We start from the raw sequence: 27,998 nt of genomic DNA, 5'->3' as shown, positions 1-27,998 counted from the left end.
AAAAAAAAACTAGATAATTCTTTAGCCTTATTCTTAAATATTGGGAGAAGAGATTTGGACTGCGTCTGCTTCTGGGTTTCTTTGTAGTTTTCTTGTATTTTCGAGTGTTCCCATTTTCTGATCTCTTACCTTGAGCTGTCAAGAAAATAGAATTTTCCGCCTTCAAGTTAACAGAAGCAGCAATATCTCTTGTTCACTTTTGCTTCGCTTATATTTTCAGATTAGTGCTTTTTTTTTTTTTTTTTTGTCCCCCTTCTCCTTTGATGTGTCTGAGTAATATTGTGTTTCATTGAATTATAACATAACACCCTGTAGGGCAGGGGTTCCCAACCTGGGGTACATGTATCCCCAGTGGTACATTTGTACTCTTCATGGGGTACATTGGATCTGAGAGAATAGCCAGTGCTGCGCAATACATGATGCAATCTGCATTGAGATTGCACAGTGTCATATCTTTATTTTTCATTTAATTTCCTCATTTTAGTAAGCAAAGCTTTACTCTACACAAATTTCATAAAAAAATTAATCACAGTATCAATTTCACTGTTTTTCTTTTCCATCCTCAATTTTTAAGGGTACACAGTAATCTATAAAAATGCTCAAGAAGAACAAAAAGGTTGGGAGCCCCTGCTGTAGGGGGTTAGTACCTACCGTCAGGGCACCTCACGTGGTGCACTGTCCGCATTACTAAAGGCGTCTGCAGTGTCTCTTCGGCCCTTAGCTGCAACCCTTTCCATTCCTTTCACTGTACCTCCGTTCATATTCTCTGTCTTCCATCTTACTCTCCACCCTCTCCAAACAATTTTTTCATTGTGCAACTGCAAGATTTTCCTCCTGTTACACCTGTAAAACCTCCTTTGCTCTCATTTTCTTCTTTCATTGCTGAATAGCCTCATTGGTCCCAGTGCTTGGCCTTTGGCCTAAATTTTATATTCCATTCCATTACTGCTTAATCTTTCCTCAGTATTCCTGTCCAATCGCTCTAACTGTTACTTCTTAGTGCAACTGTGAGCTTTTCCCCCAGTTTTATCTTGAGATTCTTGTGTTTCATCTCCTTTGTTTTCTGGGTCTCTTTATTATGCTGTTCAGCAACTCTAATTACTTCTTTTCACTCTCTTAAGCGCTGAATTGCTGAATGTGCGTGCCCCAGAGCTTGGCTGGACAGTGTGCTAAACGTCGTAAATCAATCATTGAAGAGAGAGAGAGAGAGAGAGAGAGAGAGAGAGAGAGAGAGAGAGAGAGAGAGAGAGAGATGGCTGCTCATATCATTTCAATCAAATTCTCGGTATTATTCCTCATGAACAAATACGTAAGCATTGTAGAACTTACTGACAATCTTAAAACAAGGAGCTTCATGGCAACTACACTCCAAGTTTTTCTGGCGGTAAATAAGGTCGTCCGGACTTGTGTATACAGCCATACCTTGCGCATGTGGGATGTTGCGACGATAAATAAAGTCAGGGCCATCAAACCCTGGGATTAAAAACTCAAACCTTTGACTTGTTACTGCTTACAAGTATGTCAGACAAATACATCAAATCGTAGTTATGGCACAGCTCTGGAGATCGAGAAAAATTTGACCTTAAGCCTCGAATATTTGAGTAAAGTACTCTGCAGTTTTTCTTACAGTAGTGAGTAGCAGGCCCAGGGTTCAGCGCAATGTCTCCGAAAAGAATTGAAATTAACCACTTAAAATTAAAAACAAAACTAATAAGCAGATTCATGACAACGGCAAGATAGTAAAAGTCAACAGACAACACACAGTAAAATCAACAAAAACAGTTTTTACGTTATTGACAATACTTTCATTAAAAAGGCGCCGGAAGCAACTAGTCGACAAGATGGAGCCGGGACACCTTTTAAGGCAAATAAGAAACCCGCCAGGTTTGCCATAACGGCGGGGGGAGGGCGGTCAAGATGGATTTAGACATTATGAAAAGCCTAGAAGGAAAAGATTAGGTAAAGAAGGTGCTTTCCTGATAATCCACCAATAATTTTTGCTTTTCGAAAAAAGAGGAAAATGGACAAAAAAGAGAATTATGCATGATTGTACCCACAAGCAAGTGAACTCAAACCCAAGACCATGGAAGGCCTTGGTACAGTGGCTATGGCACAGTCCAAGGGTGGAGAACAAGGTTTGTATTCAGAGTAATCTTCTCTGAGAAGGGTTGCCTACCAGGGCTGAAGTGTCCCTTCATCTTGTAGGCTTGATTTCGGGGTGTCTTGTTCTGAGAAGAGTTGCCTATTAAGGATTGACTCGTGTAGGCAAACACGTCACACCCTGAAATAAATGTTGCTCAGGAAAAGCAGCATTAAACCCACTGCCATTAACATTCCTTAGCCTTTGGTGGTTGCATTATCATTATTCGTTATCAATATTCGACAACCTCTGGTTGATGCATTGATTTTAGATTACCAATACTCCTTAGACTTTGGTGGTAGCATTATCAGTATTCGACAGCCTCTGGTTGCTACATTGATTTTAATATACTACCAATATTCCTTAGCCTTTAGTGGTTGCATAGTCGATATCCATTAGCCTCTGATTGATGCATTAACTGTAGTATTACCAATATTCCTGGGCCCCTTTTTTTTCAATAATTGTTGGCCCTCAGTGATTTATCCCTAACTTAATGCTGATACCATCTTACTTAAAAGTCTCTTGACGTCCTTTGTCGATCGAACTCCAAAATCGTGAAGTGCGGACACGAAGCGCAGCATCTTTCGGATTTTGGAGGGCTGGTAAAATGTAAATACTTTTTTTTATGACAAATAGCTTTCCAGTTGCTTTTCATTGTGCATGCGCACCTTTCCGAGAAATTTTATATTTTAGATGTTTGCTTCTTTGGTTGTATAATACTCGTGAAAAGTTTTGGGTAATGGAAATTTTATATATATATATATATATATATATATTTATATATATATATATATATATATATATGCATACATATATATATGTATATATATATATATATATATATATATATATATATATATATATATATATATATATATATATATATATATATATATATAAAGAAGAGTTAAATGTGCATGCACTTGCATCTCCATGCATGCTAGAGAGAGAGAGAGAGAGAGAGAGAGAGAGAGTGCGAGCGAGCTAACATGTACAAATAAATCGTCCATCCACGTGCTTGTCAAGCGACATGATTTCATTTGTTGGGCTGTGTGTGTCGAAGTTAAAATTCTATAAAGCCATTGTTTGATTGCAATTAAAAGCTTACGTAATGATTTTCGAATTAGAGTAGCGACGAATATTCGCGTTCTGATGGAAGATAAATAGGAGCGGATGTACGTGTGTGTGTGTGTGTGTGTGTGTGTGTGTGTCGTGTGTGGGGTGGGGATGAGGGCGGGAGGGAATGTCGCTCTCGTCAGTAATACGTTTTTTGATATTTGTCAAACGATCCGTCCTCGTTCAAAATGTTCCAGCTCGGGATAATGCGGCGCTCTTGTTGTCTCTTGCAGGCGAACAACAAAGCAGTACAGCGCATGCGTTAGTTATTCCATTGCATAATTTTTTTTTCGGGGTAGGGGAAGAGGGGGGGGAAAGGAAGGGGGCTAGGTTATGGGTGCTGGTGAGAGATTGAACATCATAGTTTTAATTAAATTTTTTTTTTTAGTTTTTTAAAGCTCAGGATAGTCTTTGATAAGTAATCTTCATTAATGAAAGGCGTGCATTTTTTCAATAAGGGCGGAAATAGTAACGTGAGATCTTTTTTATTACTTATGTTTATTTATCTTGATTTCATGAATAATGGACGTGACTGATACATGCATTTAGCATATATATAAATATATATATATATATATATATATATATATATATATATATATATATACTATATATACATATATATATATATATATATATGTAACACATGTTGATGTATTATTAAGCTGATGTATTTACTAAAGGTGTTTGGTATGCTAATTTAAGAACCTGCCTTGTTTCTTCTGAAGTGGAGTTACGTACCTTGGCATTCAGCTGAATGTTGCTGTTTGTTGCTGAGGGGATGGAGTGGGGAGACAGGTAATAGCTCTCATCTGAAAATCATACTTACTATTGTCTATCTATCTAGATATCTATATATATATATATATATATATATATATATATATATATATATATATATATATATATATTAAATTTGTATTATTTTTAGATGAGAGCTATTACTCTGTGATCAGGCTTCTAGCATCATGCTGTCTCCCCAATCCATCCCTCAGCAACAAACAACTAAATTCAGCTGAATGCCAGGTACATAACTCGCTTCTCAGAGAAAAACAAGGCAGGCTTCTTAAGTTAGCATACCAAACATCCTTTAGTGATGCCTACAATGCACCACACGAGGTGCACTGACAACAATACCCTGGTACCTTTCCCAGGCGAAATTTACCGTAAGACAGCCACGCCCATTTTTTTTTTTTTTACATATGTCCCGCTGAACACGAAAGTAAATGAAAATGAAGTTAAAGAAATCTTCTGTCTGTAAAGCTGAAAAAAAACTCCTGTCTAAGGAGGAATCAATTTTTTTACCTGTCCCACTGACCACGAAAGTAAATGAAGTTAAAAAATTTATCTGTCTACAAAGTAAAAATAAAAAAAAACTCCCGTCAAAGGAGCCATCCTTTTTTTTTTTTTTACTCTGTCCCACTGAACACGAAAGTATATGAAGTTAAAAAGAAGAAACCTTCTGTTTACAAAAAAAAAAACTTCTGCCTACGACATACAAAAAAGAAACTCCCGTCTACAGCGCCATCAATTTTTTTGTGTAATCTGTCCCACTGAAAACAAAAGTAAATTAAGTTAAAAAAAAAATTCTGTCTACAAAATAAGAAAAAGAAACTCCCGTCTCGGAAATATAAAAATAACTACTTACAAAATAAAAAAAAAAGCTCCCGTCTACGAAATAAAATAAAAAGAAACTCCCGTCTACGAAATAAAATAAAAACTCCTGTCTACGAAATTAAAAAGAGACATCCTGTCTGAAAATAGGAGATACTGCTGTCTACGAAAAAACTCCTGTCTATGAAATAAAAAAAAGAAATTCCTGTGTACGAAATAAAAAAACTCCGTCTACGAAATTAAAAAGACACACTCCCGTCTGAAAAAAAGAAATTTCCGTTTACGAAATAAAAAAAAACTCCTGTCTATGAAATAAAATAAAAAGAAACTCCCGTCTACAAAATAAAATTAAAAAATCCCGTCCGCGAAATAAAAAAACCCCGTCTCTGAAATAAAAAAATAAACTCCCGTGTACGAAATAAAATCAGAAGAAACTCCCGTCTACGAAATTAAAAAAAAACTCCCGTCTAGGAAATAAAAAAAAACTCCCGTCTACGAAAAAAAAACTCCCGTCTGTGAAATACAAAAAAAGTAAACTCCCGTCTTCAAAAAAAAAAAAAAAGACCCTCGTCTACGGATCCACCACCTTTTTTTCCCCTTTTTTTAGCATGTTGATTTCCCAGCCACTCATCAGAGATTCTCATTTGCGCGTGAATTTCCCTCTCACCCTCCCCCCCTTCCCCCGCGTCGCTCGCCGGCGACAGTCGAGCGGCGAGCGGCGCTCACGAATTGTGATGTCCCATTTACCTGCACAAAAGACCCGTCATGAACAGGTATGGATGTGCTTAAAGCTGACCCTGTTTTTCCGAAGCCAGATCGGAGGTATTTTTTTCCTCTCCTATCTCTCTCTCTCTCTCTCTCTCTCTCTCTTAGAGGTTTGGTCTGTTCTCAATAAGGGCTCCATAACTCCAGAGGCTCTTCTGCTAGGCTAAGATTTTTAGCGCAAGAGAAAAGGTGGATAGGCTATATTTATACATATTCATACTTGCATATGTATATATATGTATATATATTATAGATATGTATTATATACATACATACTGTACAGTATATATGCATAAATATTTAAATGATATTTTTTAAATAGGTAAAGTGTTCTTATACTTGCAGATCATATATAAATCAGAATCCTGACGGCAAATGTATTATGTGGAGCTCCAATGAAGTTAATAACCCAGTTTTTCATGTTAACATACAAGATACTGGCCAGTTTCCAACGAACACACTCAATAACTTCTTTCAATTACGATCTTCCTGTCTGGAGCACTATATATATATATATATATATATATATATATATATATATATGTATATATATATATATATATATATATATGCAACTATGGCTAAAGCTGCAGTTTCTAATAAATATTTACCTATTTCAACTGATAACCCCCAAATTAATCCGTCTAAATTGCATTGGATAAAGCTCTTAACAGTCCTCTACTCCTTAATATCAACAAAAATTGCCAAATCTCATAATTTACATATCTACGTACTTAGACACATGGAAATCAAGTTCTGAAATGTTTATCATGTTTATTGGCTTTGATTCATAAAGATTATCTTATAATCCACGCTATCATCTCAATTGGATTTTGTTTTTCCAAGGTGACAGGCAACTGGGCCTGTCCTATCCCTATTTCGGACGAGTTAGAAGCATGAATGCGTTGGTACGCGGTAACGCATTCAATACAGATTTCAAATGCTGACCTTTTCCAGTGTTGCCACGTAGTTATCTCCCTTATAAAGGGATTACAGATCAATCAGCAGTACAATGTAGTATGCTAATGAAAAATAATCACATCAGCAGGTAAGATTAACTTCTGTTTCGATACTGAATGGCAACAGTAACCAAAATACTACACAGAAGTTTTTGGGAACTAGGCCGTGGTCTGGAAGTTCTCAACACGGGAAAACGTTATCTAAAAGTGCTCAAGACGGAAAGACCGTAATCTGAAAGTGATCAAGATGGGCATACCGTATCTGAAAGTACTCCAGACAGGAAGACCATAATTGAAAGTGCCCAAGATGAGAAGACCGTATTTTGAAAGTGCTCAAGAGAGGAAGAACGTAATCTGAAAGTCCTCAAGAGAGGAAGAACGTAATCTGAAAGTGCTTAAGATGGGAAGAACGTAATATGAAAGTGCTTAAGAGAGGAAGAACTTAATCTGAAAGTGCTTAAGATGGGAAGAACGTAATCTGAAAGTGCTTAAGATGGGAAGAACGTAATCTGAAAGTGCTTAAGATGGGAAGAACGTAATCTGAAAGTGCTTAAGATGGGAAGAACGTAATCTGAAAGTGCTTAAGATGAGAAGACCGTATTCTGAAAGTGCTCAAGAGAGGAAGAACGTAATCTGAAAATGCTCAAGACAGGAAGACCATAATTAAGAGTGGTTAAGAGGGGAAGAGCATAATTGCAAGTGTTCAGGAAGGGAAGAACGTAATCTGAAAGTGCTCAAGACGGGAAGACCGTAATCGGAAAGTGCTCAAGATGGGAAGATTGTAATCTGAAAGTACTCAAGCGGGGAAGACCGTAATATAAATTGCTCACGATAGGTAGACCATAATTTGAAAGTGCCCAGGAAGGGAAGAATATAACCTGAAAGTGCTCAAGACGAGAGGTACGTAATTTGCAAGTGCTCAAGATGGGAAGATTTTAATTTAAAAATACTCAAGATAGGAAGACTGTAATTTGAAAGTACTCAGAAAGGGAAGACCGTAATCTGAAAGTGCTCAAGACTGGAAGACTGTAATTAAAAAGTGCTCAAGAGGAGAAGACCATAATTTGAAAGTGCTGAGGAAGGGAGGACTGTAATTTGAAAGTGCTAAAAAGGGTAATATTGTAATCGGAAAGTGCTCGAGAGGGGAAGACTGTAATCTGAAAGTCTTAAGAAAGGAAGACCATAATTTAAGAGTGCTCAAAACAGGAAGACCGTAATATGAAAGTGCTCAGGAAGAGAAGACCATAATCAGAAAATGCCCAAAAGGGCAAGACCATAATCAGAAAGTGCTCAAAAGGGAAGTCCATAATTTGGAAGTGCTCAGGAAGGCAAGACTGTAATCTGAAAGTGCTCAAGACGGGAAGACCATAATCTGAAAGTAATCAAGACGGGAAGGCTGTGATCTGAAAGTGCTCAAGACGGGAAGACCGTAGTCTGAAAGTGCTCAAGACGGGAAGACTGTAATCTGAAAGTAATCAAGACGGGAAGGCTCTGATCTGAAAATGCCCAAGAAGGGAAGACCGTAGTCTGAAAGTGCTCAAGACGGGAAGACTGTAATCTGAAAGTAATCAAGAAGGGAAGGCTCTGATCTGAAAATGCCCAAGACGGGAAGACTGTAGTCTGAAAGTGCTCAAGACGGGAAGACCATAATCTGAAAATGATCAAGACGGTAAGGCTGTGATCTGAAAGTGCTCAAGTCGGGAAGACCGTAATCTGAAAGTGCTAAAGACGTGAAAACTGTAATCTGAAGGTACTCAAGACGGGAAGGTCCTAATCTGAAAGTGCTCAAGTCGGGAAGTCTATAACTTGAAAGTGCTCGAGATGGGAAGACTGTAACTTGAAAGTGCTCAAGACGGGAAGACCATAACTAGAAAGTGCTCAAGACAGCCCCAGAACCTCGTAATCACATAAAAGTTATGGACAGAATAGATCTCAAATCTTTGTGTAAGAATTTGGCCTCACATATAAAAGACGACAGTAACTGACAACGACAGAAAATGTTTTTCCAGGCTGAAAGTCTCTCGCAAACGTTTTTTCATTCATGACTGTAGATATCATAGTGTGAGTGAAACTAATTTTCTTTTCCTTTGAAATACCTCAGCAACAACTGCGATCATCAGTAAAATCAATACATGATTTGGTAACATCATTAAAGCGTGAAAAGGGTACATACAGTTTCTCGAAATATTTTATGCATTTTTCAGTTTATTCCTTAGAGCCATAATTTCGTCATAGTAAAAATGCAAAATAACGCTATCAGATTTGCAATAACATGCAGCTGCAATTCGAATGTGCATCATAAGGTATATGATAAACTATTATAACTTTCATTAAGAGACTGAAAGGGTTGAGAGAGAGAGAGAGAGAGAGAGAGAGAGAGAGAGAGAGAGAAATTTGGAGGTGATTGGTTAATGAAGAAACGATGATTATGCAGATTTAAGACTGTGAACAATAATTAAAACAATAGACACGTGCGCGAGTGATGTACTTTTTTATTTTTTGAAGATAAAAAAAAGAAAGATATGAGAGTGTCCCCGTTGCAAAGGCAAACAGAAGTAGTGATGTGTATTTCAAAAAAAGCGAACGAACGATCACGCACCAAGAAACAGGTGACAAAATGCACCTCGCGTGAGATGAAAAAGAAAAAAGAAGCAGCAAGGGCGCCTCTCGCAGCATCCCTCCATGTTTACAAAACAAGCATCTCCGATGATAAATGGTTATCATTAGATTTGTTGCAGAATCTTCTTCGAGTGATAAATGACCCCAAGGGAGGGAGGGTTACCATTCTGGCCCTTTTCCTTGACGTCTCACCCTCGTTCATGAAGATGTTCTGCAAATGACGCGGAGTTGCGACAAAGTGCATCACTCGGAGGGGGCTAAAAACCTTGGTGAGGGACATGAAATGAGGTAAAGTCACTCAGAGGGGGCTAAAAAGCTTGGTGAGAAAAACGAGCTGAGGTAAAGTGCATCACTCAAAGGGGGCTGAAAAACTTGGTGAGGGACACGAGCTGAGGTAAAGTGCATTACTCAGAGGGGGCTAAAAAGCTTGGTGAGGGACATGAACTGAGGTAAAGTCACTCAGAGGGGGCTAAAAAGCTTGATGAGAAAAACGAGCTGAGGTAAAGTGCATCACTCAGAGGGAGATGAAAAGCTTGGTGAGAAACATGAGCTGAGGTAAAGCCTGTCACTCAAAGAGGGGCTAAAAAGCTTTGTGAGAGATGTGCTGAGGTAGAGTCTATCACTCAAAGGGGGCTAAAAGCTTGGTGAGAGACACAGGCTGAGGTAAAGTGCATTACTCAGAGGGGGCTAAAAGCTTGGGGCGGGACATGAACTGAGGTAAAGCTTAGTGAGAAAAACGAGCTTAGGTAAAGTGCATGACTCAGAGGAGATGAATAGCCAGATGAGGGACACGAACTGAGGTAAGTCTATCACTCCAAGGTTGGCTAAAAAACCTGTGAGAGACACGACCTGAGGTAAAGCCTATCACTCAAAGGGGGTCTAAAAAGCTTTGTGAGAGACGAGCTGAGGTAAAGTCTATCACTCAAAGGGGGCTAAAAAACTTGGTGAGAGACACTTGCTGAGGTAAAGTCTATCACTCAAAGGGGCTAAAAAACTTGGTGAGAGACACGACCTGAGGTAAGTCTATCACTCAAAGGTGGCTAAAAAAAACTTGGTGAGAGACATGTGCTGAGGTAAAGTCTATCACTCAAAGGGGGGCTAAAAAGCTTGGTGAGAGACATGAGCTGAGGTAAGTTTCTATCACTCAAATGGGGTGGGTTGCTAAAAAGCTTAGTGAAAAAACGAGCTGAGGTAAAGTTTATCACTCCACGGGGGGCTGAAAAGCTTGGTGAGAGACATGAGCTGAGGTAAAGTCTATCACTCAAAGGGGGCTAAAAAACTTGGTGAGAGACACGAGCTTAGGTAAAGCCTATCACTCAAAGGGGGTCTAAAAAGCTTGGTGAGAGACACAACCTGAGGTAAAGTCTATCACTCTACAGGGGCTAAAAAACTTGGTAAGAGACACGAGCTGAGGTACAGTCTATCGATCAAAAGGGGCTAAAAAGCTTGATGAGAGACATGAGCTGAGGTAAAGCCTATCACTCAAAGGGGCTAAAAAGCTTGGTTAGAGACACGAACTGAGGTAAAGTCTATCACTCAAAGGGGGCTAAAAAGCTTGGTGAGAGACATGAGCTGAGGTGTAAGTCTATCAGTCAAAGGGTGGCTAAAAAACTTGGTGAGAGGCACGAGCTGAGGTAAAGCCTATCACTCAAAGGGGGTCTAAAAAGCTTGGTGAGAGACATGAGCTGAGGTAAAGTCTATCACTCAAATAGGGGCTATAAAACTTAGTGAGAGTCATGACCTGAGGTAAAGTGCATCAATCAGAGGGGGCTAAAAAGTTTGGTGAGAGACACGAGCTGAGGTAAAGTCTATCACTCAAAGGGGGGGCTAAAACGCTTGGTGAGAGACACGAGCTGAGGTAAAGTGCATCGCTCAAAGGGGGCCAAAAAGTTTGGTGAGAGACATGAGCTGGGGTAAAGTCTATCACTCAAAGAGGGGCTGAAAAGTTGGTAAGAGACACGAGCTGAGGTAAAGCGCATCACTCAGAGGGGGCTGAAAAGTTTGGTGAGAGACATGAGGTGAGGTAAAGTCTATCACTCAAAGGGGGGCTGAAAGGTTTAGTGAGAGACACGAGCTGAGGAAAGTCTATCACTCAAAGGGGGGCTGAAAAGTTTGGTAAGAGACATGAGCTGAGGTCAAGTACATCACTCAAAGGGGGCTAAAAAGATTGGTGAGAGACATGTGCTGAGGTAAAGTCTATCACTCAAAAGGGGCTAAAAAGCTTGGTGAGAGACATGAGCTGAGGTGTAAGTCTTTCACTCAAAGGGGGCCTAAAAAGCTGAGTGAGAGACATGAGCTGAGGTAAAGTCTATCACTCAAATGGGGGTCTAAAAAGCTTGGTGAGAGACATGAGCTGATGTAAAGTCTATCACTCAGAGGGGGACTAAAAATCTTGGTGAGAGACGCAAGCTGAGGTAAAGTGTATCTCTCAAAGGGGGCTGAAAAGTTTGGTGAGAGACACGAGATGAGGTAAAGTCTGTCACTCAAAAGGGGCAGAAAAGTTTGGTGAGAGACATGAGCTGAGGTAAATTCTATCACTCAAAGGGGGGCTGAAAAGTTTGGTGAAAGACACGAGATGAGGTAATGTCTATCACTCAAAGGGGGGCTGAAAAGTTTGGTGAGGACATGAGCTGAGGGAAAGTGCATGACTCAGAGAGGATGAAAAAGTTGGTGAGAGACATGAGCTGAGGTAAAATGCATCACTCAGAGGGGACTGGAAAATTTGGTGAGTTCAATGAGCTGAGGTAAAGTGCATCACTCAGAGGAGGCTGAAAAGTTTGGTGAGAGATGTGAGCTGAGGTAAAGTGCATCACTCAGAGGAGGCTGAAAAGTTTGGTGAGACACATGAGCTGAGGTAAAGTGCATCACTCAGAGGGGCTGAAAAGTTTGGTGAGAGACATGAGCTGAGGTAAAGTGCATCTGTCAGTGGGGCTGGAAAGTTTGGTGAGAGACGTGAGCTGCGGTAAAGTGCATCACTCAGAGGGGCTGAAAACTTTGGTGAGAGACACGAGCTGGGGTAAAGTGCATCACTCAGATGGGGCTGAAGAGTTTGGTGAGAGACATGAGCTGAGGTAAAGCGCATCACTCAGATGGGGCTGAAAAGTTTGGTGAGAGACACGAGCTGAGGTAAAGTGCATCACCAAGATGGGGCTGAAAAGTTTGGTGAGAGACATGAGCTGAGGCAAAGTGCATCACTCAGAGGGGCTGAAAAAATTTGGTGAGGGACATAAGCTGAGGTAAAGTGCATCACTCAGAGGGGCCAGAAAAGTTTGGTGAGGGACATGAGCTGAGGTAAAGTGCATCACTCAGAGGGGCATGAAAAGTTTGGTGAGGGACATGAGCTGACATAAAGTGCATCACTCAGAGGGGGCTGAAAAGTTTGGTGAGGGACATGAGCTGAGGTAAAGTCCATCACTCAGAGAGGGCTGAAAAGTTTGGTGAGGGACATGAGCTGAGGTAAAGTGCATCACCAGAGGGTGAGTTTGTGGTTGACATGAGCTGAGGTAAAGTGCATCACAGGGGCTGAAAAGTTTGGTGAGGGACTTGAACTGAGGTAGCACTTCACCTGGAGGGCCCTGAAAGGTTTGTGAGAGACACAAGCTGAGGCAGTAAAGTGCATCACTCAGAGGGGCTGAAAAGCTTGATGAGAGAAACGATCTGAGGTAAAGTGCATCACTCAGAGGGGGCTAAAAAGCTTGATGAGAGAGATGAGCTGAAGTAAATTGTATCACTCAGAGGGGCTGAAAAGTTTGGTGAGGGACATGAGCTGAGGTAAAGTGCATCACTCAGAGGGGCCTGAAAAGTTTGGTGAGGGACATGAGCTGACATAAAGTGCATCGCTCAGAGGGGGCTGAAAAGTTTGGTGAGGGACATGAGCTGAGGTAAAGTCCATCACTCAGAGGGGGCTGAAAAGTTTGGTGAGGGACATGAGCTGAGGTAAAGTGCATCACTCAGAGGGGGCTTAAAAGTTTGGTGGTTGACATGAGCTGAGGTAAAGTGCATCATTCAGAGGGGGCTGAAAAGTTTGGTGAGGGACTTGAACTGAGGTAAAGCGCATCACTCGGAGGGCGCTGAAAGGTTTGGTGAGAGACACAAGCTGAGGTAAAGTGCATCACTCAGAGGGGCTGAAAAGCTTGATGAGAGAAACGAGCTGAGGTAAAGTGCATCACTCAGAGGGGGCTGAAAAGCTTGATGAGAGAGATGAGCTGAAGTAAATTGCATCACTCAGAGGGGCTGAAAAGTTTGGTGAGAGACTCGACCTGAGGTAAAGTGCGTCACTCAGAGGGAGCTGAAAAGCTAGGTGAGAGACACGAGCTGAGGTAAAGTGCATCACTCAGAGGGGGGCTGAAAAGTTTGGTGAGGGACACGAGCTGAGGTAAAATGCATCACTCAGAGGGGGCTGAAAAGCCAGGTGAGAGACATGAGCTGAGGTAAAGTGCATCACTCAGAGGTAGGCTAAAAAGTTTGGTGAGAGTCATGAACCGAGGTAAAGTCTATCACTCAGAGGGGGGGCTAAAAAGCTTGGTGAGGGAAATGAGCTGGGGTAAGGTGCATCACTCAGAGGGGGCTAATAAGCTAGGTGGGATACACGAGCTAAGGTGTAAGTGCATCACTCAGAAGGGGCTAAAAAACATGGTGAGGGACATGAGCTGTGGTAAAGTGCATCATTTGGAAGGGGATAAAAAACTGGAGAAATGACGCTTGAATGCGATTAATGACATCATCGTAAGATAAATTAAAAGCATGGCAAATGACATTTAAAGTGACAAAGCGCCTCTAGGTGATGCAGAGCTTGACAATCGAGTGCATCACTCAGACGGTATAAAAATGTTAACAAATAATTGTCGAGTGTGATGAATAATATCACCTAAAGATAAATCACAAAGAAGGCAAATGACGTTCAGTGTTACAGTGGTTATGGGAAGCTTGGAAAATAACATTAAAGTGCATCACCCAAAACCCGATTAAAAAGTTTGGTAAGGGGCATCAGGTACAGTAAAAGGCAGTCACTCATGGATAGAAAAGAGAGCAAATAACCTCGATTGCAACAAACTCAGTCACCAAAAATGTAGGACGTAGCAAAAACATTGCTCATTGCAAATTAGAAGAAATAGAATCTTGGTAAATGGCGTTATATACAACTAAGCTAAGTAAACTTATTATTATAATTATTACTAACAAACAGTCTCTGGTATAATGAGAGACGTCATTTGTTTTAGCGAGGCAATAATGCAAGCCAAATGCTAAATACTATTTTACAATGATCATTAGGCTGAATTAGTTGCCAGTTCCCGCATATTGATTTTTACTTAATTTATTTATTCATTTTTGTCAATTCAGTTCCTTTTTATCGTATCGATTTTTTTTGGCCTGGTTCCACTTAAATAATAATAATAAGGATATTCCTTTCTGAGAAGTTGTTTAAGAGATATCTCATGTATATTTTTACAGTCAGTAACCGTAAATGATTTATTATTGAGGTATTTTTGTTCTGAATATTTAAGCTGCTAAACGTTTACAAACGCATATATATATATGTGTGTGTGTATGTGTGTGTATGAGGCATATATACAATATACATATATATATATATATATGTGTGTGTGTGTCTCTCTCTCTCTCTATTGTGGTTACTCTGCGCAGTATACATGTCCTCAAAACGTATTGCCATAAGTCAGTTTCCATGTTAGAGCTATATATATATATATATATATATATATATATATATATATATATATATATATATATATGTGTGTGTGTGTGTGTGTGTGTGTGTGTGTGTGTGTGTATGTGTGTGTGTATAATCTCCAATAAATCTCAACTGGATTTGCCATATAAACTTTCCTGAAGCTTGTATGGCACTGTTCAGATCTTCTGCATCTCTATAAAACTCCCAAGGTAATAGCAGTGGTCCCTCTCGCCTGTCGTTTCAGATTGACTTAAGCTTATCTTGTGCTTTATGTAATTAAAAACCTGCTATATCTTGCGTGCTTGTTTCCGGCAATCCTGTTAATTATTATTATTATTATTATTATTATTATTATTATTATTATTATTATTAGTTGCAGAGATTAGTTCCTAAGGAATCTGATCCTCATCAGAACAGCCAAACAAGCGCTATATATAGTCAACATTTGTACTCCACTGGGACGTTTTTTCGGAAACTTTAACACACTATGACATTTTCGACCTAAAAAGGCAAAATACCAAAACATAAACTTTATTATTAAAACATAAATTTTATTATTATTATTATTATTATTATTATTATTATTATTATTATTATTATTATTATTATTATTATTATTATTATTATTACCGGAGAAACAAATCCACAGTTATGTATGGGTACATATTGAAAAGGGGTATCGAACAGATTCCTGGAAAGCTTTCTGTAGAGACTTATTTTTAAATATATGTGCTCATACACACCTGTGCTTTTGTTTCTCCACTTCAAGATTCATGCTATTATTATTATTATTATTATTATTATTATTATTATTATTATTATTATTATTATTATTATTATTATTATTAAGAATGGCACGTCTTGACAGTTCAAGCATCACATCTTTTGCATTTTGGGTTTATACAAAGAGTTAATGAAATACAGGTATGCAAATATTCTCTCATAAGCGTAAATTTTTATTTCATATTTCATTTTTATTTTTATTTTTATCTTTTCATTTTACACATAGCATGTTTATCGAATTAATGACATCTTTAACCATTCACAAGATGTGTCGACACGTTCAGTCATAATAATAATAATAATAATAATAATAATAATAATAATAATAATAATAATAATAATAATAATAATAATAATTATTATTATTATTATTATTATTATTATTATTATTATTATTATTATTATTATTATTATTTTATTTATAAAAACCTCATCACGTAAGTCACTAAAATGCTGAAGAAATCCACAATAATGTCAGCGTAAATATTTATGTCCATTCACATCATTGTTGATTTCACCACCAATAATAATAATAATATAATAATATAATAATGATAATAATTTCACCAGAGCGAATAATAATAATAATAATAATAATAATAATAATAATAATAATAATAATAATAATAATAATAATAATAATAATTTCACCAGAGCGACGAGTTATTCTCTATTGTCAATTTTATTGTATCCCATTACGTTTGTGCACTTGTTGATTGTGGATGGTCTTCGCATAATATGGAAATGGCAAAATCTAAATTTCCGCTCTTAACGAATGAATTTAATTAAGAATGTTGGCGGAAATAGGCCGTTTGCTTCCTTGCCAAAAGTAGAGAGAACGAAATGCGTAACTAAGGCTGCAAAGAATTTTCGAAGGATGAGTGGTTTAATGGATAAACTATTAATTATACCCTACTTTTACTTAACTGATAGTTATACCCTCTTTTTTTTAGCTGTATCTTAAGTAAAAGTAAATAGTGGTAATAGTAAATATTGTCAAAAACATTGCTGATGAGATTCAAACTTTTTGCATTTTTTCGCAGACGCCGGAGGAAGTTGAAGAGGTAATAACCACTTCCTCCTCCTCCTTCTCCTCCTGTTCCTCCTTCTCCTCCTGTTCCTCCTGCTCCTCTTGTTCTTCCTCCTCCTCCTTCTCCTCCTGTTCCTTCTCCTCTTGTTCCTCCTCCTCCTCCTTCTCCTCCTGTTCTTCCTTCTCCTCTTGTTCCTCCTCCTCCTCCTCCTCCTCCTTCTCCTCTTGTTCCTCCTCCTCCTCCTTCTCCTCTTGTTCCTCCTCCTCCTCCTTCTCCTCCTCCTCCTCCGTCCCTCCCTCCCTATCGACCTTCGTTGTCCGCCATTAATGTTAAAATCAAAGGCCTCCCCCCGCCCTCCCCAAAGCCAGACAGCAGGAAAGGCCTACACTTGTGAGGGAACGATGGTAGCTGTTTGAACTCGAATCTTCTAAAGGGGAATACAGGTGGGGGATTTCACATCGAAGACTGATGTATGTGGAGGCAGCCCCTTAAACCCTTTGCTGTGTTCAAAGGGCGTCTTTCTAAGTCTTTCCGTTTGTTCACCAATTAGCGACTGGCTTCCTAATCACGTCGTCTCTTGGAGGTCTATTAAGTAGAGGAAATATTCATCAGATTATCGTTTTTTCTCTTTTGTGAATATGTTCACCATCATCATCGTCATCAGTAAGTTACGAAATGTTAATAAAACTAAGCATTATTAACCCTGAGCTTGAAATTAAATTGGAACCATAAAAGAAGTCTTATATTGTAGATTAAATGAGAGGCGTTACAAGAGAAAAAAAAATACGATGCTGAACGCGATAGAAGTAAAACCAAAGGGTTGTAGATATATTCTGTTTTGAGGTTTACATAAAACAGGAAACATACCTATTTGTTTTAGATAACTCTTACAGATTTTAGGTACACACACACACACACATATACATATATATATATATATATATATATATATATATATATATATATTTATAAACATATATATATATACATATATATATTATATATATATATACATACATATAAATATATATAATATATATTTATATATATATATATATATATATATATATATATATATATATATATATATATATATATATATATATATATATATATATATATATATATATATATATATATATATATATATATATATATATATATATATATAATATATATATAATATATATGTATATATAGTATTATTATATATAATATATATATATATATTATATATATATATATATATATATATATATATATATTATATGTGTTGTGTGTGTGAGAGAGAGAGAGAGAGAATAAAGAATGAACTTGAGAAAAATATAAATCAAAACCTTCCTGCCCCCCCTCCCCGGAGATGATGATAGTAAAACCCGGCATCCCACTCCTTGATAAAGTAGTTTCTTGTGAAGAATATTCTCGAACAGTAAGAAAACCTTCTTAGCGGAAATCATTGGTCTGTAATGATGATATTGGATATTGGGTATTGGATTCAAAAGGGTGTCAGGTTCCCTAGGGTCTTTCTCCTCTCTTCTCTCTCTCTCTCTCTCTCTCTCTCTCTCTCTCTCTCTCTCTCTCTCTCTCTCTCTCTCTCTCTTATGATTTTAGTAATGAGGACGGCCGTGTTTTGTGATGATTTTTGACTGATTGTAAAAAGGGTTGTGTGCTTCACATTTAAAAGTTCAAATGAACATGATTGTTTCGTGCTCTCTCTCTCTCTCTCTCTCTCTCTCTCTCTCTCTCTCTCTCTCTCTCTCTCTCTCTCTCTCTCTCTCATGATTTTAGTAATGAGAAGGACGGCCGTGTTTTGTAATGATTTTTGACTAATTGTAAAAATGGGTTGTGTGCTTCACATTTAAAAGTTCAATTGAACATAATTGCTTCGTGCTCTCTCTCTCTCTCTCTCTCTCTCTCTCTCTCTCTCTCTCTCTCTCTCTCTCTCTCTCTCCACACACACACACACACACACACACACACACACACACACACACACAGCGTCGTCCTCAAGGGTTTATGAAACTAGTTTGTATTCTTTTCGTAATTATATCTCTTGAAAAATTATATTTTATCATTTGATGTTACTATGTAATTTTTTTTCACTTTTGGCTCTTAACCTTCATTGAGGACCACTCGTTCCCCCCGGCCCAACCAAACCACTAATGCTTGCTACAGCGTTTGTTCTACTCTTCTCGGTTATCAGTGTTTTCTGGAAGAGGGCTGGGACTCCCCTCCCCTCCCCTTCCCTCCTCTCCTCTCCTCTCCTCTCTCTTCCCATCCCCTTCCCTTTCACTCTCTTCCCCTCCCTCCCCTTTTTCCATCCCCTCCCCTCCCCTCCTTTCCTTTCCTCTCCTCTCCTCTCTCTTCCCATCCCCTTCCCTTTCCCCTCTTCCCCTCCCTCCCCTCCCCTCCTCTTCCCCTCCCTCCCCTCCTTTCCTCTCCCTCTCCTCTCCCTCTCTCCCCTCTCTCTTCCCTCTCCTCCTCTCTCTTCCCATCCCCTTCCCTTTCACTCTCTTCCCCTCCCCTCCCCTTTTCCATCCCCTTCCCTCCCCTCCTTTCCTTTCCTCTCCTCTCCTCTCTCTTCCCATCACCTTCCCCTCTCCCTCTCCATCCCTTCCCCCCTCCTCTCCTCTCTTTCCATCCTCTCCTCTCCTCCTCCCCTCCCTCCTCCCTCCCCTCCTCTCCTCCCTCCTCCTCTTTCCTCTCCTCTTCCTCCCTCTCCTCTCTCTTCTCCCCTCTCTCTCTTCCCATCCCCTTCCCTTTCCATCCCCCTCTTTCCTTCCCCTCCCTCCCCGTCTTTCCATCCCCTTCCCTTTCCCTCTCTTCCCTCCTCCCTCCCCTTTTCCATCCCCTCCCCTCCCCTCCTCTCCCTCCTCCTTTCCTCTCCTCTCCTTCCTCTCTCTTCCTCTCCCCTCCTCTCTCTTCCCATCCCCTTCCCTTTCCCTCTCTTCCCCTCCCTCCCCTTTTTCCATCCCCTCCCCTCTCCTCCCCTCCACTCCCCTCCTTTCCTCTCCTCTCCTCCGTTCCTCTCCTCTCTCTCTCTCTTCTCTCCCCTCCTCTCTCTTCCATCCTCTTCCCTTTCCCTCTCTTCCTCCCTCCCCTTTTCCATCCCCCTCCCCCTCCTCCTCCCTTCCCCTTTCCTCTCCTCTCCTCTCTCTTCCTCTCCCCTCCTCCTCTTCCTCTCCCTTCCTTTTCCTCTTCCTCTCCTTTCCATCCCCTCCTCTCTTCCTCCCTCCCCCTCTCCTCTCCTCTCTCTTCCTTTCTCCCTCTTCTCTCTTCCCATCCCCTTCCCTTTCCCCTCTCTTCTCCTCCTCTCCCTCCCCTCTTCTTCTTCCATCCCCCCTTTCCCTCCTTCCTCCTCCTCCCCATTCTCCTCCCCCTCCTCCCTCTCTCTCTCCTCTCCTCTCCTCTCTCTCTCTTCCTCTCCTCTCCTCTCCTCTCCCTCTCCTCTCTCTTCCTCTCCTCTCCTCCCCCTTCCTTTCCTCTCCTCTCCTCTCCTCTCTCTTCCTCTCCCTCTCTCTTCCCATCCCCTTCCCTTTCCCTCTCTTCCCTTCCTTCCCTTTTTTCCATCCCCTCCCCTCCTCCCCTCCTCCTCTCCTCTCTCTCCTCTCTTCTCTTCTCCTCTCTCTCTCTCCCCATCCCTTCCTTTCCCTCTCTTCCCCTCCTTCCCCTTTTCCATCCCCTCCTTTCCTCCCTCCTCTCTTCTCTTCTCATCTCCCTCCTCTCTTCCTATCCTCCTACTGGCTATAAAATATATTAAATCCTAAAAGTTAATATTCTTTTCTGTCGAGCTATGTAGATGGCATCAACTGGCAAATATTAATTTTTGATTCGCTTACTTCAGGAAATCAACAAAATTCCTGATGTTCAAATAACTACCCTTCCGGGCGTCTGAAATATTTCATAATATCCTATCACCTGACGTAAACAATCCTTGCTCGCTTCATTTCTTTGTTCCTCTAGGCAGGTTGAATACAGAATTTAAAACGATGTGGGGTTCAGGCGTCGTTCCTTGGGTATCCCTGCAGAGGAAATTCAATTTTCCTGTGGTTTTCCTAAGCCCAGGCTAAATGAGTAATAATTCTAGTAGTAAAAGTAATTTATCAGGCTAGGCGAGTAATACTTATATTAGCAAAGGTAATTGTCAGGCTGGATGAGTAACGAATATAGTAGTAAAAGTAATTTATCAGGCTAGGTGAATAATACTTATAGTAGCAAAAGTAGTTATCAGGCTCAATGAGGAATAATTCTAATAGTAAAAGTAATTTATCAGTCTAAGTGAGTATTAGCAAAAGTAATTATCAAGCTGGATAAGTAATAATTATATTAGTAAAAGTAATTTATCAGCCTACAGTAGATGTATAATAATGATATTAGTAAACGTAATTTATCAGGCGAGGTGAGTAATACTTATGTTAGCAAAATTAACAATTAGGCTAGATGAGTAATAATTCTATTAGTAACAGTAATGTATCAGGCTAGGTGAGTAATAGGCCTACTTATATTAGCAAAAGTAATTATGAGGCTGGATGAGTGATAATTAAATTGGTAAAAGCCATTTATCAGGCCAGGTGAGTAATACTTATATTAGCAAAAGTAATTATAAGGCTAGGTGAGTAATATCTATGTTAGCAAAAGTAATTATCAGGCTGGATGAGTAATAATTCTATGGGCAAAAGTAATTTTTCAGGCTAGGTGAGTAATACTTATTTTAGCAAAAGTAATTATCAGGCTGGATGATTAATAATTATATTAATAAAAGTAATTTGTTAGGCTAGCTGCGTAACAATTATATTAGTAAAAGTAATTTACCAGCCTAGGTGAGTATTACTTATAGTAATTAGAGCCATTCATCTTTAAATCTAATTAGGCATCGTTTATAGAAATAAGTGGAATGCTACCTCTGGGTATTTAATTTCATTTGAAATGAGAAAAGGTAGGCAGAAAAGTAGAAAAGTTGAACCATTTGGGATGGACAATATGTAGAGGAAAAAAAAAAAAATATATATATATATATATATATATATATATATATATATATATATATATATATATATATATATATATATATATATATATATATATATATACATATATATATATATATATATATATATATGTGTGTCAATTAAGATTAAGATATTCTTATGTTTTGATGATGGCGTGAAGAGTGATTTATGGGCATACTTAACACGGTCATTAATCATGTTTTGGAGAATCTGGAGAGTGTTAGGGCGATAGTTTTAGGTATTTATTAGGATTATGTAGAGCCTCAGTTTAGATGGTCGTGCTTAGCGTTTATGCAATGTCTTTCTGAGTAAAGAGGTATCTTGGACGTCCTTATTGCACCATTTGGTCTTTTTATTTGCAATGTTCATTTGATATTCGGCAGGTCTAGAGGATAGCACCTGCATACATGCACAAACACAAACATTCATATATTTACATATATACATATATATATGCATGTATAAATTATATGTATACGTTATATATATGCATGTATATATATATGTGTGTATATATATGAATGTTTGTGTTTGTGTATGTATGCATGTGTGTTCCTTTGGACCTGCCGGATATCAAATGAACATTGCAAATGTATAAATGTATATATATATATATATATATATATATATATATATATATATATATATATATATATATATATAATATATATATATATGTGTATATGTGTGTGTGTGTGTGTGTGTGTGAAGAAGTTAAGTATATCTTAGTTTAAGCAGACCACTGAGCTGATTAACAGCTCTCCTAGGTCTGGCCCGAAGGATTAGACTTATTTTGCGTGGCTAAGAACCAATTGGTTACCTAGTAACGGGACCTACAGCTTATCGGAATCCGAACCACATTATGACGAGAAATGAATTTCTATCACCAGAAATAAATTCCTCTAATTCTTCACTGGCCGACGGAGATTCGAACGCTGGGCCAACAGCGTGCTAACCGAGAGCTCTAGCCACCCCTCCAAAGAAGAACTGTACATGTGTGTGTGTATGTATATGTGTATAGATATATGTGTGCTTGTTTGTGTGTTTGTGTGTTTGTGTGTGTGTGCGCTTGCCTGTGCAAAATACCTCGAAAGAGATCTTCTTTCTCTGCACATTTTCCCACTTCCCAGTCGGGGTCGACGTTTCTGACAGCTTTCCTCCACCTGGCTCGGTCAAACACATCGTCCTCTGACAATTGTTTGTCACTCAGGTCTTCTCTAACTAATTTACATCCATCCACCTTCGCTTCTTTGGTCTTCCTCTTGCTCTCTCTCCCACCAGGCACCTCCATCTGCATCACTCTCCTCCCTACCTATGTCTCATCCTTTCTCATCACATGGCCATACCACTGCAGTCTTCTTTCCTGGTCCTCCTTTGATAATTCTACGACTTTAGCAGTTCCTCGAAAGAAATATGTAAGATACATAGATTTGATAGAGATACACTTTGATCGGACTAAGAACAAAACGACGTCAGCCAATTTCCACGAGGAAATAACTTTTGTAAGGCTGGGCGCCCATGACATAAAGATTGTGGGTAGCACACTCACCTGACCCTGACTGGTTTCATCTATTCAGATATATTCAGAATGTGCTTTTCATAACCGTCCAAAAGAGCAGAAGTGTACAATGATAGGTTGAAGCACAGTACAAAGGAACCAGCACACGTTAAAACTATTAACAGGAAGTAGGTGAATAACCTTTTTTTTTTTAGGATAGAGGGTTGGTACACTTACCCTCTATCCCACATTTTTTTTTTTTTTATTAGCACGCGTTGTTGCCTCACGGAAAATTTTGCTGAGATATCCTTTTCGTTGTCAGTTAGAAAAAAGTGGGCTTCTATAAAATCTTTGCATCTTACATATTTCTTGCGAAATGTGTAAGATGTATAGATGTATCGATTTTTCTCTCGGCTGGTATTCATATTCTTATTAAAACTTACTTTTAACCTGTATTATAGTATGTTCCGACATATTATCCGAATATGCAAGTGTTTTAGCACCTGGCAAATGGTCAAGTATTGGCCATCTATAACATGAACAAAAGTTTAGTTGATTTTATATGCATTTCTTATACACTTCTTATGAATTAGATTCTTTACCAGTAATCTTACAGAATTTGTCATAAAATTTACTTATGATCTGATTTACAGATATTTATTGGTAACATCGTCAGAGTTATTGATAATTTTTTTTTTTGCATTGTATCATAATATTACAATAATAATGATAACAGTTTCTAAATACCACATTTGCATTTGATATTTTTAAACAAATGACGCGGGTCTTCAAAGTTACTGTTATTTGTTAACATAAACAAGCTGTTTTGTGTTACATAGTCCTCTGTGGAAGTTTTCATGACCTTCCTTTGCCGCTTAGTTCATCGTTTAATACAGTATCAGGAGAATTTGTTTTTGTTTCTGTTTTATTCCTAAGTGCATCTGTTTCATAATCTGTGACCAGGTTTCCAAATACGTAACACCCAGGTACTTGAACACCGAATTCTTTACATACCTGTGTCCAGATTAGAAATGAACATGTGCGGAAATATTGGGAATTTATCTGTATGCGCAGAGTTCATACCCATTAATACATCTGTGTTTATGACTGTGCTAAAAAGGGTAGGCTACAGTGATTTTCTATATCAATTGTGGGTACTGCCGTTGCACCAATTCTTTTAATCTACCAAAGAGTGCTGTCATTTTCCTTTTCCTGCCAAATGAGTATTATGTCATGATTCACAAGCAAATGTCATTGAAAATCCAATTCGCTCCACCACGGTAATAATACCGAAGGAGAATTATAATTGTGGTTGGCACCTGGTGGACTCGAACCACCGACAGCAACCAACTCTGACTTTAATGACGAATTCTCTGACCACTGGACTGTATCTATCCCACGTTACATTTTCTGGAAGGGTATAGCTTAATATTCAGTTTTCAACTTTTCTTGCATAAATAGCTTAATCCTGGTAACAGGAGGTTACCTATAGCCATCCCAAAATTTTGAATATAATATTTGCAGTTGAATTTAAATTTACGGTTCCATTATGATTCAGGCAACGTAAATCAGCAATGTGTTATCCAGCGTATCAGGTAAGAATTAGAACACACAATCGATAGGTTTTGTGGTAAATAAACCACGTCTAAACTTACATGCCTGGAACCACTATTGCTTTTTATGAAAAATAATTTATTTATTAAGCCTCTGCGTTATTCTTGACATTAGAATACGAAATGGTTCCAACCAATTGCTTGAGAATATCAACATTTCCAGAAAAAGTCTGGATCAGAACCATCTTAACTAATTTGTGGCGTGGTGAAAAATGACTATTAAACTAATGAAGTTACACTGAACTCTTTAATAAAATTTTTATCTCTTTCACCTTTTTTCCTTTTTGCAGAAATGGCTTTTGTAATGACTATGGGATATTTGTCCATTTGTTCATTTTTTTGCATATCACTTGAGATTACATGCGCACCAGATGTGCCATTTACGTCGTGTGTATGTTTTTAAGACCTTTTCATTTAGTTCTTGCAATTCATGTCCTCGTATTTTTCACTGCATTTGACCAAATTCCGTAACCCTCCAGCTAATTAACCCGTACCCTGAAGTTTATTGCATTGCAGAGGCTTAATTAGACAAGATGGCCAAGCGATCATAATTGGCTTTGGTGATCTGGGGACTTCTCGAAAAGCCAGTTTCATGTTGATATATTTTTCCAGTCCGATGTTATTTAGCTTCAGAGTGTCCTCTGTATCTCTGTGAGTTTTTGAAAAGAGATGTTTTCCAATTTCTAGATTCCGATGTGTGTTTTTTTTTTTAAGAAAACTATTGTGCCGGCTTTGTCTGGCCGTATGCACTTTTTCTGTCCGCCTCAGATTTTAAAAACTATTGAGGCTTGAGGGCTGCAAATTGGTATGTTGATCATCCACCCCTCCAATTATCAAACACCAAATTGCAGCCCTCTAGCCTCAGTAGTTTTTATTTAATTTAATGTTAAAGTCAACCATAATCGTGCTTTTGGCAACGTTATAAGCCAGGCCACCACCGGGCCGTGGTTAAAGTTTCATGGACTGCGGCTTATACAGCATAGTACCTAGACCACCGAAAGATAGATCTGCTTTCGACGGCCTTGATTACACAATGTACAGAAAACTCGACTGCGCCGAAGAAACTTCGGCGCATTTTTTATTTCTTTTTTTTTTTCCAGCAAAGATGGCTTTTTGTCTGGCCGGATGACGTTGAGTAATGCCCGAGAAGTGTTGTCATATATTATTTTGCGGTTTTGTTCATCCGACATCACTAACAGTGAGTTAAGGATTGATTATTAATTACCTCAGTTCAGGAAACATTCTCCATTTCCATGAAATCTTCACCTATGGCTTACTGCAAGTTTCCTTTGTAAATACAACCATTTTTAACATTTTGCTTATCAAATAAACACTTTCCCTAATTAGCAAAATACTAAACAAAAGGAACCAAAGTGGGTGGATAAATGATTCTATAATTAACAAGTTAATCATTTCATTTGTGGTGTATATTTAAAAATATTAGTACGCGTATACTGTATATAAAGTTTGTACACTTATATTTTTTTCTCATTATAAAACTTTTTTGAGAAGTCAGAACAATTCACAATAACCATTCTACGATGGTTATTTTCTACGATGGTTATTTTCTACGATGGTTATTGTAAATTATTTTGAATTCTTAAAAATGTTTTGTAATGAGAAACAGTAAAAGTGTACGAACTTTATGTATAAGCATGCTAATATTTTTAAATATAAACCACAAATGAAATAAAAACTTGTTAATTATATAACCATTTATACAAGTATCAATGAGTAGATAAGGTAACAAATAAGTTTTCGCCACCTCAGGATATAATTTCCTTGTAATATCCTAGCCTGCTCATGCACGAACTGGTTTCATAGATAACTCCGGTTCCCTTTCAACATGTTGAATACTCGTTCGTATAATAAAAAAAAAAAAAAAAAAAACCTCGAGTTATTTAGGAAAAGCTTCCATTTTAGTTTTTTAAGAGAGAAAATTCTATTTCCAACCGAGTTATATGCCTTAGCTATACGAAATTCAATTTTGCAATGTCCGTTGCGTGTGTGTGTGTACAAATTTCCCGTTATTCCGAGAGAGAATTTTTCTTTTGCTTTTGTTTTTTCTTTTTTGTTTTTCGGAACCCTCTTTTTTTTTCATCTTTTTCATTAAGAGGTTTTGGCAAGTTCCGTCATTCCGAAATTATTGCAGTTGTTCTGCCCACGTAGTCTGACTCTACACAAACGGAGAAACATATGAGTGATCCCGTTTGACAAAGCTCTCTCTCTCTCTCTCTCTCTCTCTCTCTCTCTCTCTCTCTCTCTCTCTCTCTCTCTCTCTCTCTGTCATTTAAGCCTGACTGATTTGAGTTAACAATCGATCCATGATTTTTTTTTCCCGCCCATCGTGCTTTTAGACGGCCGCCTAAAAACGTTTCATTACGCGGCGTTTTTTCGTAGACGAATCACAGCGAGGGAACAGATGCGTGAACTGTAGCGTTAATTGGCTTATTAAGAGAACGATTTCAAGCTCTCCCGGGTGCTACCTAGTTACGTCGGAGTCTGTTGATGCTACAGTTGCAGCTGCTGCAACTGTAATAACCGTAGCGGTAACTGCAACTGTAGCTGCCACTGCAACCGTAGCTGTAACTGTAGCTGCCACTGCAACTTTAGCTGTAACTGTTGCTGCAACTGTAGCTGGAACCGAAGCTGGCCCTGCTACTGTAGCTGTAACTGCATCGTCAGCTGTTACTGCAACTGCAGCTGTAGCTGTAATTGTAGTTGTAACTGCAACTGTAGCTGTAACTGATTCTGCAACTGAAACTGTAATTGTAAATGTAGCTGCATCTGCAACTGTAGCTGTGCCTGTAGCTTAAACTGGAACTGTAGCTGCCACTGCAACTTTAGCTATAACTGCAACTGCAACTGTAACTGTAGCTGCAACTGCAACTGTAGCTGTCACTGTAACTGTAGCTGCCACTGCAACTGTAGCTGTAAATGTAGCTGCAGTTGCAACTGTAACCTTAGCTGTAACTGTAGCTTTAACTGTTGCTGCATCTGCAACTGCAGCTACAACTGTAGCCGTAACTGTAACTGTGGCTTTAACTATAGCTGGTTCTGCAACTGCAGCTACAACTGTAGCTGTAACTGCAACTGCCACTGAATCTGTAACTGTAATTGTAACTGCTGCAACTGTGTGGGACGAGGAAAAGGTGGTAGTGA

General features: G+C 38.7%; 1 protein-coding gene across 1 annotated transcript; it reads left to right on the top strand.

Annotated features, from left to right (window-relative positions):
* The first annotated feature begins 2,083 nt into the window (after positions 1–2,083).
* On the top strand, positions 2,084–27,652 carry LOC136836233 (antifreeze protein Maxi-like). The gene is made up of 3 exons (XM_067100237.1): positions 2,084–2,135; positions 3,454–3,517; positions 27,307–27,652. The coding sequence occupies exons 1-3, from the start codon at positions 2,084–2,086 to the stop codon at positions 27,650–27,652; spliced, it is 462 nt and encodes a 153-aa protein (XP_066956338.1).
* Positions 27,653–27,998: the final 346 nt, after the last annotated feature.

The sequence above is a fragment of the Macrobrachium rosenbergii genome, chromosome 56 (genome assembly GCF_040412425.1).
Source record: "Macrobrachium rosenbergii isolate ZJJX-2024 chromosome 56, ASM4041242v1, whole genome shotgun sequence".
NCBI lineage: Eukaryota > Metazoa > Arthropoda > Malacostraca > Decapoda > Palaemonidae > Macrobrachium > Macrobrachium rosenbergii.
The sequence above is the reverse complement of the archived record's forward strand: the minus strand, read 5'-3'. Positions and strand labels throughout refer to the sequence as shown.

Excerpts from the sequence above, each read along its gene's own strand:
- LOC136836233 (XM_067100237.1), top strand. The coding sequence starts at position 2,084 with ATGGAAGGCCTTGGTACAGTGGCTATGGCACAGTCCAAGGGTGGAGAA. Across the intron at positions 2,136-3,453 it reads GTCCAAGGGTGGAGAACAAG|CTCGGGATAATGCGGCGCTC; the intron begins GTTTGTATTCAG and ends AAAATGTTCCAG. Across the intron at positions 3,518-27,306 it reads CAAAGCAGTACAGCGCATGC|CTCTCCCGGGTGCTACCTAG; the intron begins GTTAGTTATTCC and ends AACGATTTCAAG.